A 13,182-nucleotide genomic window follows, 5' to 3' on the forward strand; every position below is an offset into this window, starting at 1 on the left:
TGTGCGTGCGCGGTATATTTCTTTTGATGCGCCGCGCCTGAAACTTCACAGTTGTCCACAGTAAGATGCTGCCCCAAAGTTTGCCTAAGGCAGCCGCTGCCAAGGTCCAGGACACGGCGGCATGCTCACATGGATGTTTGCGTGCGATGCTCTCCGCTCGTTCACCAGGTGTACTTCGCCGAGATAACCGGGGAGACGCACACGTGCGCCAAGCGGAACACACACGGCCGCAAACACGATGAGATCAACAAGGTGAGTGGCTCCCCCCCCCCATTTGGTTCGTCACAAATAGCGCTCGTGTAGACCACTGTGACGGGGGGGAGGAGGAGCCTCTTAATCCCTTCGTGTACTCGGGGATTTGGGCAGCGCACCAATCGGTAGAAGGCATCGATGGTGCGGGAACAGCTCCTTCACCACCACCACCACCGTGGAGAAGGAGCGGTGATTTTGGGCCGGTGAACACACGCTCACTGCTGGACGGTTACGTAGCAGGATCCGGGAGAGACGGGGAAGGCTTGGGGAGGACTTCATCCAGTGTTGGATGACGGGGCTGACACTGGCGTTGGTATTCGCATCGTTTTCAATTTGTGGTGAATTGGAGTTGGCCCCAAATGTGGACAAAGTGATCGTGCGTGACGGTTGCCCATCCAAGTACTATCCAGGCTCCACTTTGCTTAGCTTCCGAAATCTGACAACGTTGGGTGCGTTACGGGTTGACGTGGCCCAGCGGTGGCGCTTTCGCCGCTTGTTGCGGAGGTTTCGCGGTTCGAATCTAGCGGCCGCCCTGGTTAATCCTGCAGGGTGTATTGACCACAGTAATACCACGCGCTGCCTTGCTTTACGGTGGACCTTAAAGATCCGTGACGTCGTTCGCAAGAGAGTAGGCCACCCTTGTGCCGGCGTCGTGCTCCAAATTTGTAGGCCTCGTTCCTACCCACAAATCACTCAATTTGGATTGTGTATATATCGAGTTTCTCACCGTACGTAGCCAACTGTACTAATCGGAGGTTACGTATTATACATACCAATCACCAGCCTTATAGTGCGAAAACAGGGACCCCCCTGAAACAAGTGTCACCAGACTCGGCAAGGCTCTCCTGGGCGGGGGGGCGGGGGGGCGGGGGGGCGGGGGTTAAACAAGCGCAATGAAACGAACCAAAAAAATGTTAAATGCATCATCTCCATGACTCGCGTCACGCATCGTCACGCGCTTGGTGTGCGGTCCCGCGTGTCGTCGCCGCCACCGCCGCCGTCGGCTCGTTCAGATGGCCGATCAGTGGGAGGTGACACCCAAGCACATGATTCGTCTGGACATCCGCTCGCTGCTTCAGGACGCCGCCATCGCGGAGGTAAGGTGGCTTGCGGCCCACGAACGCCAACGTCCTCAACACACCAGGGTGTCCCCCCCCTCCTCCCCCCACCTCCCTCCCCTCCCTCCCTCCCCGGCTGCTCGTCGTCCGTTCCCCCAACGTGGGCTCTTTTTAACCCTCATCGTATCAAGTCGAGAGCGTTTATTAATGAGCAGTCGTAACTTTAACGGCGGGGGAGGCAAAATATCTCTCGTAAAGGCGATCCGTGATGGTTAGCATAAACCATCACGTGAACTTCGGTCATCCTCGCAAGTGGCGGCTTTAGGCTAGCCATCGAACAAAGACGGGGTCACCGCATCGCGCGCTTTCAGATGCGCCTCTGCGGCCGTCTGGAACGCTCTTCCGTCCGACATTACGATGTTGGTCGTGGTCGACGATCAAACACGGTGTTTCTGGGTTCATAGCGCAGCAGCGCCAGCCACGGTTGAGATTGGCCCTTGGCACGGTAGCACCTTCGCCGCTTGTTGCAGACGTTCGCGTGCGGTTCGGATTCCAGCGGGCCGACCCTGGTTAACCCTACGGGTGCATTAATCGTAAACTCGCGCTGTCTGCTTCACAGTGGACGTTAAAGATCCCGTGATATTATTTGAAAAAAGAGTGGGTCCATGTGTGCCAGTGTAAAGGCCGAAATTTGAAAATGGGCTCACAAATGACCTGATTTTTTAAAAACGATGTAGCGACATCGCCCCTGCATGAAGAGCCTTCAAACTATACGTGTCTATTTACAACCGAAACAGGAGGACGATTTCTCCACAACTCTGGCTATCGCCTAATGAGGCTGGTTGTAATTACCGGCGAAACGTTGTACTCAAAGTACTAATTGTAAATGTTGTGGGTTTACTCTCCAACCCACCGATGTGCTGAACGAGTAACGAAGTGGCATGTTTTGTTTACGTGACCAACCTTACCAATGGCCTGTGTCGGGGTGCTGGTGGGTTTAACGACACATTTATACGTCCTCGATCTAACCCCAAAAAAATCTTTCATGGATAATATTGGTCGCGAAAGCCTACATGTTAAACTATACCCGCCTGTGAAACGTAGCACCTTGGCGATAGCCTCGCGCTATATGAATGCGCAGATCTCAAACGTACTGACGATTTTATGATTGTTTTTATTTGGTTGGCGCGGCCACCCCACCTCTTGATGCGATCGTATCCAGGTGGAAATGGAAGACACGGATCCTTCAGAAGAAACCGAGAGCAAGAAGACTGCACCCACGACTGAGGAGGAGGAGGGGGATGGGGAGGGGGTAGGAATGCTACACTAGTTCACGTGCACTCACAAACAACGATCCCCCCCCCCCCGTAGGGCCTTAACAGACCGTTGGGGCGAGTGCTGTTAGCGAGTAGCGCCTAACAAAAGCCGGAACGGCACACGAAGGGGTGGGTGGCCAGCATCATGCCCGGCCACACTTTGTCTCCTGAGTGACGATGCTTACACACAGCACCATGTGCTCACTTGAGGCTGAGTCGACCTAGGGGAGGCCCAGGACTGGTTCAGATAATCATCACTGTTGTTGGCTGTGAGCGGGAATCGAACTGTGGTCACTGGGTTCGTAGCGCAGAGCGCTAACCGCTACACACACACGCGCTCATGCAGTCCGTCTCTCCACACGACCGCATCTTGTAAAGGTTGCGCACCACAGCCATAGCTCTTTAACTCCAATGCTCGAACTGCAGCTGCAGGCGCGTGCAGAGTCCACGTTTGCTTCCCGGTCAGAATCTGCCATAGGTGTGCAAGGTCACCGACCCTGAACGTTCGGCGAGGCACGGAAAGATGCCGTGTTGTGGGTCGCGACGATTGACAGTTCAGAACCCGCAGCATTGACAGACAATTGACCTGCCATGCAAACGAGGGGGGTGGGGGGGGGTGACGCTAGTAGTTTTAACTACGATCTACGAAATCACCTAATCAGAAAATGTTACTTGTTCTCTACTTATTATTATTATTGTTTGACGGATTAATTAACCGAAACGAGTTGCACTGATGATCGTCCTGTCTAGGCCACAAACGTGCAGTTGTGTAACTCGACCAGGACACATGGGGCTGCAAGCTCGCTTAAGTACCCAGGCTGGTGGTTGGCAGTGGCGCACTCAGTGCCCGGCCGACTGCCCAGTTTGTCTTCTGTAAAGTAAACCGTAACTGCTAGCGGTCGTGTATATCTTTTAAGTTCGACGTACATGATAAAATGGTCAAGTTCAGTTATCTCTCTCCTGCTCACTAGCGCATTCAGGCGGGAGGGGGGGGGGGCTCATCTCTGTTGGGCTCCCCCCAACCCCCCTGAGCCATTGGTGGAAATTCCTTATTCCCATGGTTATGGACCAGTCTTGTCTACAGGATGGATGGGCGCACGGTTGGCATTCCACCGAGTAGCTACTAAGTTTTACCGATTCCGCAGCGTTGATGGGCTGACTTGACACCCCTCCCTACCCCCCCCCCATCACAATCTGAATTTGCAGCTGTCTCCGACTTTGCAGCTCTTGGCTGTGAGAGCCACCCGGGCGTACTGAAACTGTGTTCGCGGATATCGCGCTTTGCCTGTGCTCGTAGATATACTGTGTGTGCGGAGTCGTCTCTTTTCTGTATGTGTAGATTACATGGCCAACTAATGATATACCAGCCTCGCGACGTGCCACTCTTTGAGTGGTGGTGGCTTGCGATATTTTAGTTTTTTCATGAAAAAATGTAAACGTTCGGAACAGACCGATCAATCGGTGTATCGTCTCGGTGGTCTTTTGTCATTCGTCTGCCCTGTAAAAGTCTTTTTTCATGTAGTGTTACACAATATGCTGTACATTTACAACGAAAATATTTTCATGGCATTACTGGTTTAATGTTATGCTGTTCATATGCACTCCTGTCATGTTTTATGAATGTTAGAAATTAGCGTCACACTGTAAATTGCCACCGGTAACTCTCCACTATGCTTCGCTCCAGTTGCTTACGATATTACATCCACACAAAAAAAACCCGCCCTCTTTCCCTTGGCATTAATGGCATGGCCTTAACCAAGTCACGTGGTTAAATGATGACGGCGTGGTGCTTGACTTGGGTCGTTCCATTTCACGTGCCGGGGGATGGGGGGCGAGCGAAGTGGCTGTTTAGGTGGCATCTCGAGCGAAGCACAGTGACGACGGAGAGAATGATGTTTGTGTGCGCAGGCTTTCGTGTCGTTACTTCTTTTTTTATAATCCTGTAACGAATCACGCCATTGCTGTGTGTTAACAAGGAAAGGTTTTTTCCTGTCTGCAATTCAGGGGTATATCCCAAAAAGCAAATGGGAAATGGACACCTCTGAAGCAAAACTAGGTACGTGTTATGCTCGTTCTCTCTCTAACGTACCTGCCCCCCGCCTAAGGGGGGGGCTACCAGTCTGAATGTTGAGTGCTTAGAGACATTCAAGGAAGACTTTAAAGAGTTACTGCCGTATTCCCAAACGTGAGACATGGGTTACTCCTCCGATATGGGCTGCCAGGGGTTAGCCGCGCGATGCTTTCTCAGCCAATTTAAAGCTTTCGTGACTGCAGGGATTCATCTTCTTGGTTCTTTCGGTAAAGTTACGTAGAATGGAAGTAATAAAATAATAAACATAAAACATAATAAAATAATTCAGACTCTGTCGTCTCGACAGACCTGTTCTCCACCTGAGGACGGCTGCTTGCATTGTGGCCGAAACGTCGTGAGAATTATTTTATTATATTTTAATTTTATTTCCATTCTACGTGACTTTACCGAAAGAACCAAGAAGATGCTTTCTCAGCCGTCGCTGCACGCCTAGATTTTTATCCTGCGACTATGGGAGACGCTTGTAGTTGTGGCAATCCATTGGTGTGAGCGATGGCATTTCCTAACGACACAATCGCACGTTTTTACGTAACCGGACTCTTCTAATGATCTTGGTCAGGATCTCGAAAGCTGTGAGCAATGTTGTTGAGTCTGGGTTGGTACTGGCATGGAAAACTGCCTGCGGGATATCGGGCGTTAATTGGCGGGGTTACTGCTCGGTGTCCCGGGTTCAATCCACGGAGAGATTCGATGAGTTGGAAGTGTTTGCTGTGTTTCAAATGTTAACCCCCCCCCCCTCTTGTGCGTGGTTTTTTTTTTATTTCTTCTGGATTCTCCAATAGTCTGCCACGTGCCAAATACTCAGTAATGGAATTGGCCAAAAATCCCAATGTGCACACTCGCTTCTTCCGTGAGCCTTTTTTATCAATATATATATCTACCGCATTCACCGAATTATAAGGTATACTTTATTTCCCCCCTATATTTTAAATGTAAAGTTTAGGGGTGCATCTTACTTTCCGGAGCGTTTTTGCAATCTAGAGAACACGCTAATTTATCGGCAGCTTCCCCGCAACGGCAATGCCCCCTCCGTCTGGAGGTGACGATGCTCTGGTCAGTCCCATGAAAGGATCGTAACCCCCGTGTCCTCACAAGTTTGCCTGTTGAGAGGCGGAGGCACGCACTCTGCCTCCTTGTCACTGTGAACGCATCGACCGCGCTGTTCGTAACACGGCAGGCGCTTGAGGAGGGCCCCTCCCCCCCGCACGCGTGCTCGATATGTGTGTGTGTCTGTATTTATGTTAAACTTCGCTCGCGCCGTACGTAGCCAGCCGTGCTCATCGGAGAGCGAGCGATCGAGCGTCGCTCTGAGTACTTCTGCGTGACGCAACAGATGTTTTAAAATAAAGTATATCCGTGGCGAGACCTGGGCCGCTCCTTGCATCGATTGCACAGAAACTGATAGCGCCCAGTTGTTTATGTATCGCTGTCTATTTATTCAACTTTTATGCTATTTAATAATAATAAAAGTAATTTTTTTTTATTAAAATGCTTAAATTGTAGGTTTTGTTCATCGAAAGGGGGGAGGGGGGTGCGGTGGGTCCCAGAGCTGACCCAGTCGCGTAGGGCACGGGTTGGCACATGAAGCGGAGTAAATGCTCGGTTTAGCCAGCGGAGGTTCAGCTGTCCCAGACCGTTAGGCCACAAAGGTGTGGGTCCCCCTTTCCCGAGTAGCTGCAGGGGTGATGCTGGTGGGCTTGGTCCAATACACGGTTCATTTCCCCACGTAACGCCTGCCTGGCGAGATCCGATCTAGACACGGTCGTCTCTACTGCCTAATTCAGAACGGAGCACGGTTCGGCGTTAAGAATGTACATGGCCAAAAGGACATCCTGCTAAAATAATAATTTAGTTTTGTTAAGCCATGCAATGGAACGTGTTTTTATTGGGGTGCGTAGCACAGTGCAGCGCCCGTCGGTGTGAATAAGAGAGCACTGGAAGGGATTTCAGAAGTGGCTCTGTGATATCACCTTCTGTGGGCCATTCTCCAGCAGCGGGGGTCGCTCACTGATCTGCGAGGGTTCTGAATGGACATGATGCCAGTAGCGTAAATGGAATAAAGTTGGGGGAGATTGTGAAACTTTCTTACAGCAGAAGCTGAACATGAGCAAGGAGCAAAGTGTGTCGTGCGTTTGCATCAGAAGTTGCCCATTAATAATGGTAAAATAAAAAATATTTTTTTACGCTCTGTTCCACCAAATGGGTTCGTGTTCGTGCATGGTACATCCAAATGTATATATGCAGCAGAGTAAACCGCCAGAGGTGTTTTGAGGGTGCAGTTCCCGCGCGTGCGTTCGCCTATCTGACGTACGACGCTGAGAACGCCTTACCCCTCCGCGTTCAGTCTCCCAACGCGGGCGTACAGGCGGTGGCGATGACGACGACGATGGCATGGGAACGCGTTGGCTGACGCGCTGCTCTTCCCCCCCGTTCGCCCCTTTATCCGACGCCGCGTCCCTCAGATAAACTGGACGGACTCGGCGGAGGCTGCAAGAGGAAACGCGACTTGCTGACCTCGGCAAAGCAGCGCATGGAGGATTACCTCTCGCTGCCAGAGTACTTCAGCCAGCGCCCCGCACAGCCGGGGAAGAAACGGGTGAGGCTCCCTCGTTGCACGCGCTCCCGTTTTTAGTTTTTTTTTTGCGCCGTTGGTTTGATTTCGATGATGTAAGTGAACCCCCCGTTCCGATTCCATTCCAATGAGGTGCGTGTACACTGCTATCAAAACGAAACTGGAAAGAAAAACTCAAATAAATAACTTTATCGGTACCGAGGCTCCCACAAGGCCATGCCGGAAAGACACGTGGCGCAATTTGGTGCCAGCTATTGTAGAGTGGCGGTCGAGTCGCTACAGTTCTCTGCGGTGAGTAACAACGTCTTTAAAAACAACGGCACTACTACGTCTCTGCGAATAAAATTTACGCTGAGCCAGTTGCGTGTTCAAAGTTTCAGGTGAACGGGGGACACCGCACCCTGCAACTTGCAGACGTCTCTCGTAACGGCGAAGAAGGGTTAATATTCGAGGCTTTTCATGATCGCTGTCATGTGTATTCGCGACAGAATTACCAGGGGGGAGTGCTGTTTTATTAATTAGCGGGGTTGTATTTTAGATGTTCGCGGCCGTAGCGCACTGCTGCCCGACAAGAGAGTCGCGAGGGAGCCGCTCTTATTTTTCACGCACGAGAAAATTTTCGACTAGAAAATATCTTTCCATAATAGAGGTTTTTTGGGTAAGATCGCGTAAATAGAAATGTGTCGTTAAACCCGCCACCACCCTACACAGCCAATTGGTAAAGTTTGTCGTGTTAACAAAGCGTGCCATTTCGTTATTAGTTCAGCACACCGGTGTATTGGAAAGTGAACCCACAAAATGTACAATTTGAGTACGACGTTTCGCCGATGATTACAACCGGCATTTAAATTTACGCGATCTAATCCAAAAAAACTCGTGGATAATATTTGTCGCGAAAGCCTAATGCTCTCAATGTATACATGTATGTTGAACTTATTTCGCTCCGTTTGTAGCCAACCGTGCTAATCGTAGGTGTGGGGGAAGGACAACCAATTAAACACAAAGCAGTTCTAAAGAAATTAGTTTTTCAATCTAGATGATGTAAAAGTGCGTCGCTCCATCAGAGACTGAGCACCTGACCCCGTAAGTGGGCGTGAGTCTTGCCAGCAGGAGGGGGGGGGGCGATGATTGCCTTGCGTCTTCCCAATTGTGAGTGACTTCCGCGTAACGTTTAAAATTTCTAAAAAAAAATGGGCCTGCTCGTTTCAAACCGAATTGTGGGACCTTTAATCTCCGCTGTGGTATCTTTGTGGGTTAACACACACCGCATTAACCATTTAAAACTTTTTATTTTACCAGGTCAGGCCCACTGAGCTATATAGCTATTTCTCAGAACCGACCTGGCGACAAATGATAGCTCAACGAAGTGGCTTATCACGTGGAAATCTATAGCAGCCAAATACTCTAAATGCACGTTGATTCGAAATGTGGAGGGAAAAACCGGAGGGTCCAGAGAAAAGTCCACGCGACCACGGGGAGAGAGAGACTCAAACTTCAAATATACAGCAGGCGTCAGGGTCGGCATCGAACTCACGACCTCATATAGACCAGGCGAGGTCGTTAACATCTTGCCACCGTGGCACCCATAATAACCAGGGTGGCCTGCGGGATTCGAAGCACGAACCTCTGCGACAAGCTGCGAACGCCTGACCAGCGGATCTCCGTGGTGACCACGCCGCCCCCACCCCCCTCCCCCTTAGTGAACACGGTGCTTGCGTTCCCGCAGGTGCGCTGGGCCGACCTGGAAGAGCAGAGCGAGGCGGAGAGAAAGCGCGCCATCGGGTTTGTGGTGGGTCAGACGGACTGGGATCGCATCACGGACGAGAGCGGGGAGTTTGCCGCCAAAGCTCTTAATCGCACTCGATACTTTTAACCGTAAACTCCCGTTAGGTGTTTGCCGACGGCTCTGGGTAAGTGTCTCGCTACCTACATCGCCTTCACGCCCACCACACCGCGCACACGTTAGCGGACATCCCCGTAGTTGCAGTCCTCTTTAATTCTACGTGAATTTTGAGATTTGTTGATGATTGTGTTCGCAATTCAAAAATTTGTTTATTGATGTCGTGAAAAAAAATTGTGCCCCTTTGTAAACTTATTTCGCACCGCACGTAGCCAACCGTGCTAATCGGAGGTGCGGGGGAAGGACACCAAACTAAGCGCATGAAGCAGTTTTAAAGAAATGAGCCAATGGCCAGGTCACCCGAAATGTGCCTGATTGTGACAAAGCTTGGAAACTTAAGCAGGCTTGAAACTTCTTGGTTCTTTCGGTAAAGTCACGTAGAAGGGAAATAATAAAATAATAAAAATCAAACATAAAATAATTCTCACGACGTTTCGGCCACAACGCAAGCAGCCGTCTGCTTTCCCTTCTACGTGACTTTACCGAAAGAACGAAGAAGATGAATCCCTGCAGTCACGAAAGCTTTAAATCGAAATTTAGGCTTGAAACTGTATAATGGATGGATGGGCAACCATCATGCATAACAGGTGTTGCAGGCTGCCTGGCTAAATTGTGGCCTGCAGAGGGCAACAATCCATAGCTGTACTCTGCCACCACATCCATGCTATGCCTGCCTTCACCATCACATGCTGACCGGCGCGGTGAAGTATGGTCAAATAAGCCCCACAAACCCTGCACGGGACGGGGAGGTCTGCATCCAACAGTGGATTGGCATAAGTGCTGCGCACGTAGACCAAAAGAGATGTGGCACAAGCAAGTGGAAGTTTAAGTGATGTTGCGATGTTTTACCTGTTGATATTTGATAGAAGCTAGATGCAAAACCTTGGCTCTCGCGGTTGATCTATCAGGATTGAATCCCTGTTTCTTCGTAAATACAGCCTAGCCTTTGCGGTACAGTTACATGGTTTCTTGAGCTGTGTGTTTTTTGAGTTTTCCGTTGCGAATTGCGTGGGCTTATCGTCTGCGATTTCTCCTTCACAAACGCAATACGGTCCCTTTGCAAAGGCTTGCCTAACCGTGCCGACGCAGGGGGGAACCCCCCTCTTGCGAATGTAACTGTTCGCGCACCTGTGACCCGCAATCCAGAGGTCGCCGCCGCCACGCTTTGATCGCCCGGCAGCGTGGCAGATTAAACGATAGGGCGAGTTTATTAAATCCCTCCGCCTCTGTCCAGCCGGCCGAATAAGTATGTTCTCCACCGATAAAGTCTTATGATGGGCAGGTCGCGTGTAGTGGGGTAAAGTGTTGGTTCTCACCCACCTCTGCCAAAAGCATCTGGCCAGCGTGGAAGAGTAGGCCAACATACCCTCTATAGGGGGTTTGTTGTCCTGACCCCCCCCCCCCGCACCTACGATTAGCACGGTTGGTTACGTACGGTTCAAAAGAAGTTCAACACGTACATAGAGCTCTCTCTGCTGAAGGCCCTAATGCCCAAGCAGTGGCTTGAGGAACACATTTCAGGGGACTGCTGATTCAAGTGAACACAACCTCCTGAAAGGTAAAACTGAAAGAGACAGGAGCAAAAATGTATGCAGAGTTTCGATGTCACATGGGGTTATGATTGTCCATTCTGTGTTGCGCTCTGATACGTAATTTTTAAAGTTCTGAAACCCCTTTGCCGGTTTGCGCGAGTCACCCGTTGTCTGTTAAAACTTGTGACATTTTGGATGTTTTTTTATTTCTTTTTAGGTGACCGAGATGGAAGGAAAAGTGGGATGAAAGAAAGTTGCGTCTACTTTAAACAAACGAAAAGATGGACAATTCATTTTCTGCGAAGGAGGCTTTTACGTAATCCCAAGGCCTGTTCTGTAACGAGTTGCATACGTGGTTTGTGGGTTTTTTTATGTGAATTAAATGCTTTCCCGTTTAATTATTCCCATTTGTGAATTTCGGAAACAAAATGTGTTAAAGGGTCAATTTTCACAGGGCGGAGATGGCAAAACAAACATCGTTTATTTTTTACTGTAAGCCAACCGCAACGCCCCCCCCCCCCTCCACTGTGCCCTGGCGCACGCGGTAACACGGAAGACGTGGGAATGTGGATAACGAGCAATCGTGTCGCTCGCGAAGGTATAGTATTCGTTTTTGGGGGAGTTTTAACATTGAGCGGGCAGTGTCGCGTGTTTAAACGTAGTTCCTTGTTGCTGCCTTCGCCATTTAAAAGTTGGCCACTGGCTCATGCCTTGGAGGTGGTACTTGATGTTAGTGCGCTGCGCGGGCTGTGATGAACCCTGGCCACAGCGACCATCGTGAGCGAGTGATATCGGAGCTGGTCCTGCGCTCCCCCCCCCCCCCACTCTTCACTATGACCAGCATGGCGAAGTATGGTCAAAAAATCTCCATGACCCCCGCATGGCATGGGCGGTAGTCGTTTATCACTTGGTGGATTGACAAATGTCGGGAATAGAATTGTTTTGTGCCCTCGCTCATACAGAGAGAGGGGGGGGGGGCGTAGCCATTAACATTGGGCGGTGGTCATTGGCGTTGGAGCGTGTGCTGCTGCTGCTTCTGCATGGGACTTTGTTGGTCCCTACTGTGTCCGTGGCCTGTGCGACAGGCACGCGATTCGGGGGGGGGGAGGGGGGGCGGTGTACCCTCATGAGATTGTTCACCGCTTTGCTCGAGTGACGGGGCGCGCCCGCTGGCAACGCGTTTAAAATCGCCTCGGTAAGCGACGTCGGATGAACTCGCTGGACTCTTGATAACTGGTTTGTCACCGATTATTTTGTTTTCTGCTGCTGCTGTTAGGAGTTACAAAGATTTCTGTTTTACCAGGGTGGCTTGGACGAGTTCAACATCACCTGCATTTCGATTGGTGCATTCCCCCCCCCCCCCCAAATAAAAAGGCACTGGTTATCAATCGAATTTAGACGGAGAACATTTTCATATGGACGGTCGTCTGTGCGTGGGCATCGAACTTAGAGCTCATCACGTGGCACCCCGAATCGCCAGGTCCCGCTGCTCATTGCTGCAGGATAAGCAAAGATGAGGATTCGTCACTCGTAGATCAATCGCCCTCTTAAGTGATGACGCGTCATAATAATTACATTTATAAAACGTGTTTCGTCAAGATTTGCCATGTGTGCACCCCCCTCTCCCCTTTGCAGAGTAACTCTCCACTACAGCCCCAATCCCTGCCCAACCACAGTCCCATCTTTTTCACATTATTTACTTGTCATACACACGAGCCCATTTACACACACACACGCGATGACCATGCGATGCCTTTGGCAAGCTATAGGAGGGCGTGTGTGTGTGTGTGCCTGGTGTTTTAATCTACACGTTGACTTGGCGTTCCATCCTGTGCTCGTAACATTTGTCGGCGGGGCTCGACTCATCAGTGTGCTCGAACACAGCCTGCTGGGTTGGGGCTCACTGGCTCTGGTGCTGCTCATACCATCGGAATGGACACAGTCCCTGGACCCATCACTCCCCCCCCCTAAAAAAAACATCCCCCCCCCCTCCCTCTGCGGTTGGGTTTATAAGTCGGAGATTGTACGAAAGATTTGCGAAAATGGATTAACCCGAGTCCCCCCCCCCACCTCGCGTGTTTTACGCTGGCGACGAGACGAAACGTCGTCCAACGATGCACAGAATGGATGACGGGGACATCTTTCGAGTGATCGCGTGCGACATTGGTGGTGGGGGGGTGACTTTGTCCGCCGTTACCTGTCGCGTATTCCCCGCGGAAAAAGCTTCGTTTTTGTCGTTGGACGTGATTTGATGAGTTGGATCGTTTTTTTGTAACAAAAACAAATATCTCGCGCGGTTGGTGGTCGCGTGAAATGTTCATGGTGTTGTTGGGGCGGGTAGGGGGGGATGTTGTTCTTTCTGGGTGAGTGCGCCGCCGGTGGAGGGCAGGCGAAGCGGTGCACGCAAACTGTGAACGTGAATTGTAAACGCCGCGTGATAAATATAATCCCCGGATCGCA

General features: G+C 50.7%; 1 protein-coding gene across 4 annotated transcripts in view; it reads left to right on the plus strand.

Annotated features, from left to right (window-relative positions):
• The window catches only part of LOC144949088 (uncharacterized), a 35,699-nt gene extending 22,517 nt beyond the window's left edge, over positions 1–13,182 (plus strand). For 3 of the 4 annotated variants that reach the window (XR_013640241.1, XR_013640242.1, XR_013640243.1), the window contains 5 exons: positions 169–252; positions 1,266–1,349; positions 2,533–2,622; positions 7,181–7,314; positions 9,017–13,182. Coding sequence is in view for 1 of the 4 variants with exons in the window: in XM_078878923.1 (XP_078735049.1) it covers positions 169–252; positions 1,266–1,349; positions 2,533–2,622; positions 4,631–4,682; positions 7,181–7,314; positions 9,017–9,163 (591 nt within the window). In the remaining 3 variants the exon portion in view is untranslated. Of the gene's footprint in view, positions 1–168; positions 253–1,265; positions 1,350–2,532; positions 2,623–4,630; positions 4,683–7,180; positions 7,315–9,016 lie in introns of all 4 variants that reach the window. The other variant, XM_078878923.1, reaches the window with a different exon arrangement.

This window comes from Lampetra fluviatilis, chromosome 52, assembly GCF_964198595.1.
Source record: "Lampetra fluviatilis chromosome 52, kcLamFluv1.1, whole genome shotgun sequence".
Classification (NCBI taxonomy): Eukaryota; Metazoa; Chordata; class Hyperoartia; order Petromyzontiformes; family Petromyzontidae; genus Lampetra; species Lampetra fluviatilis.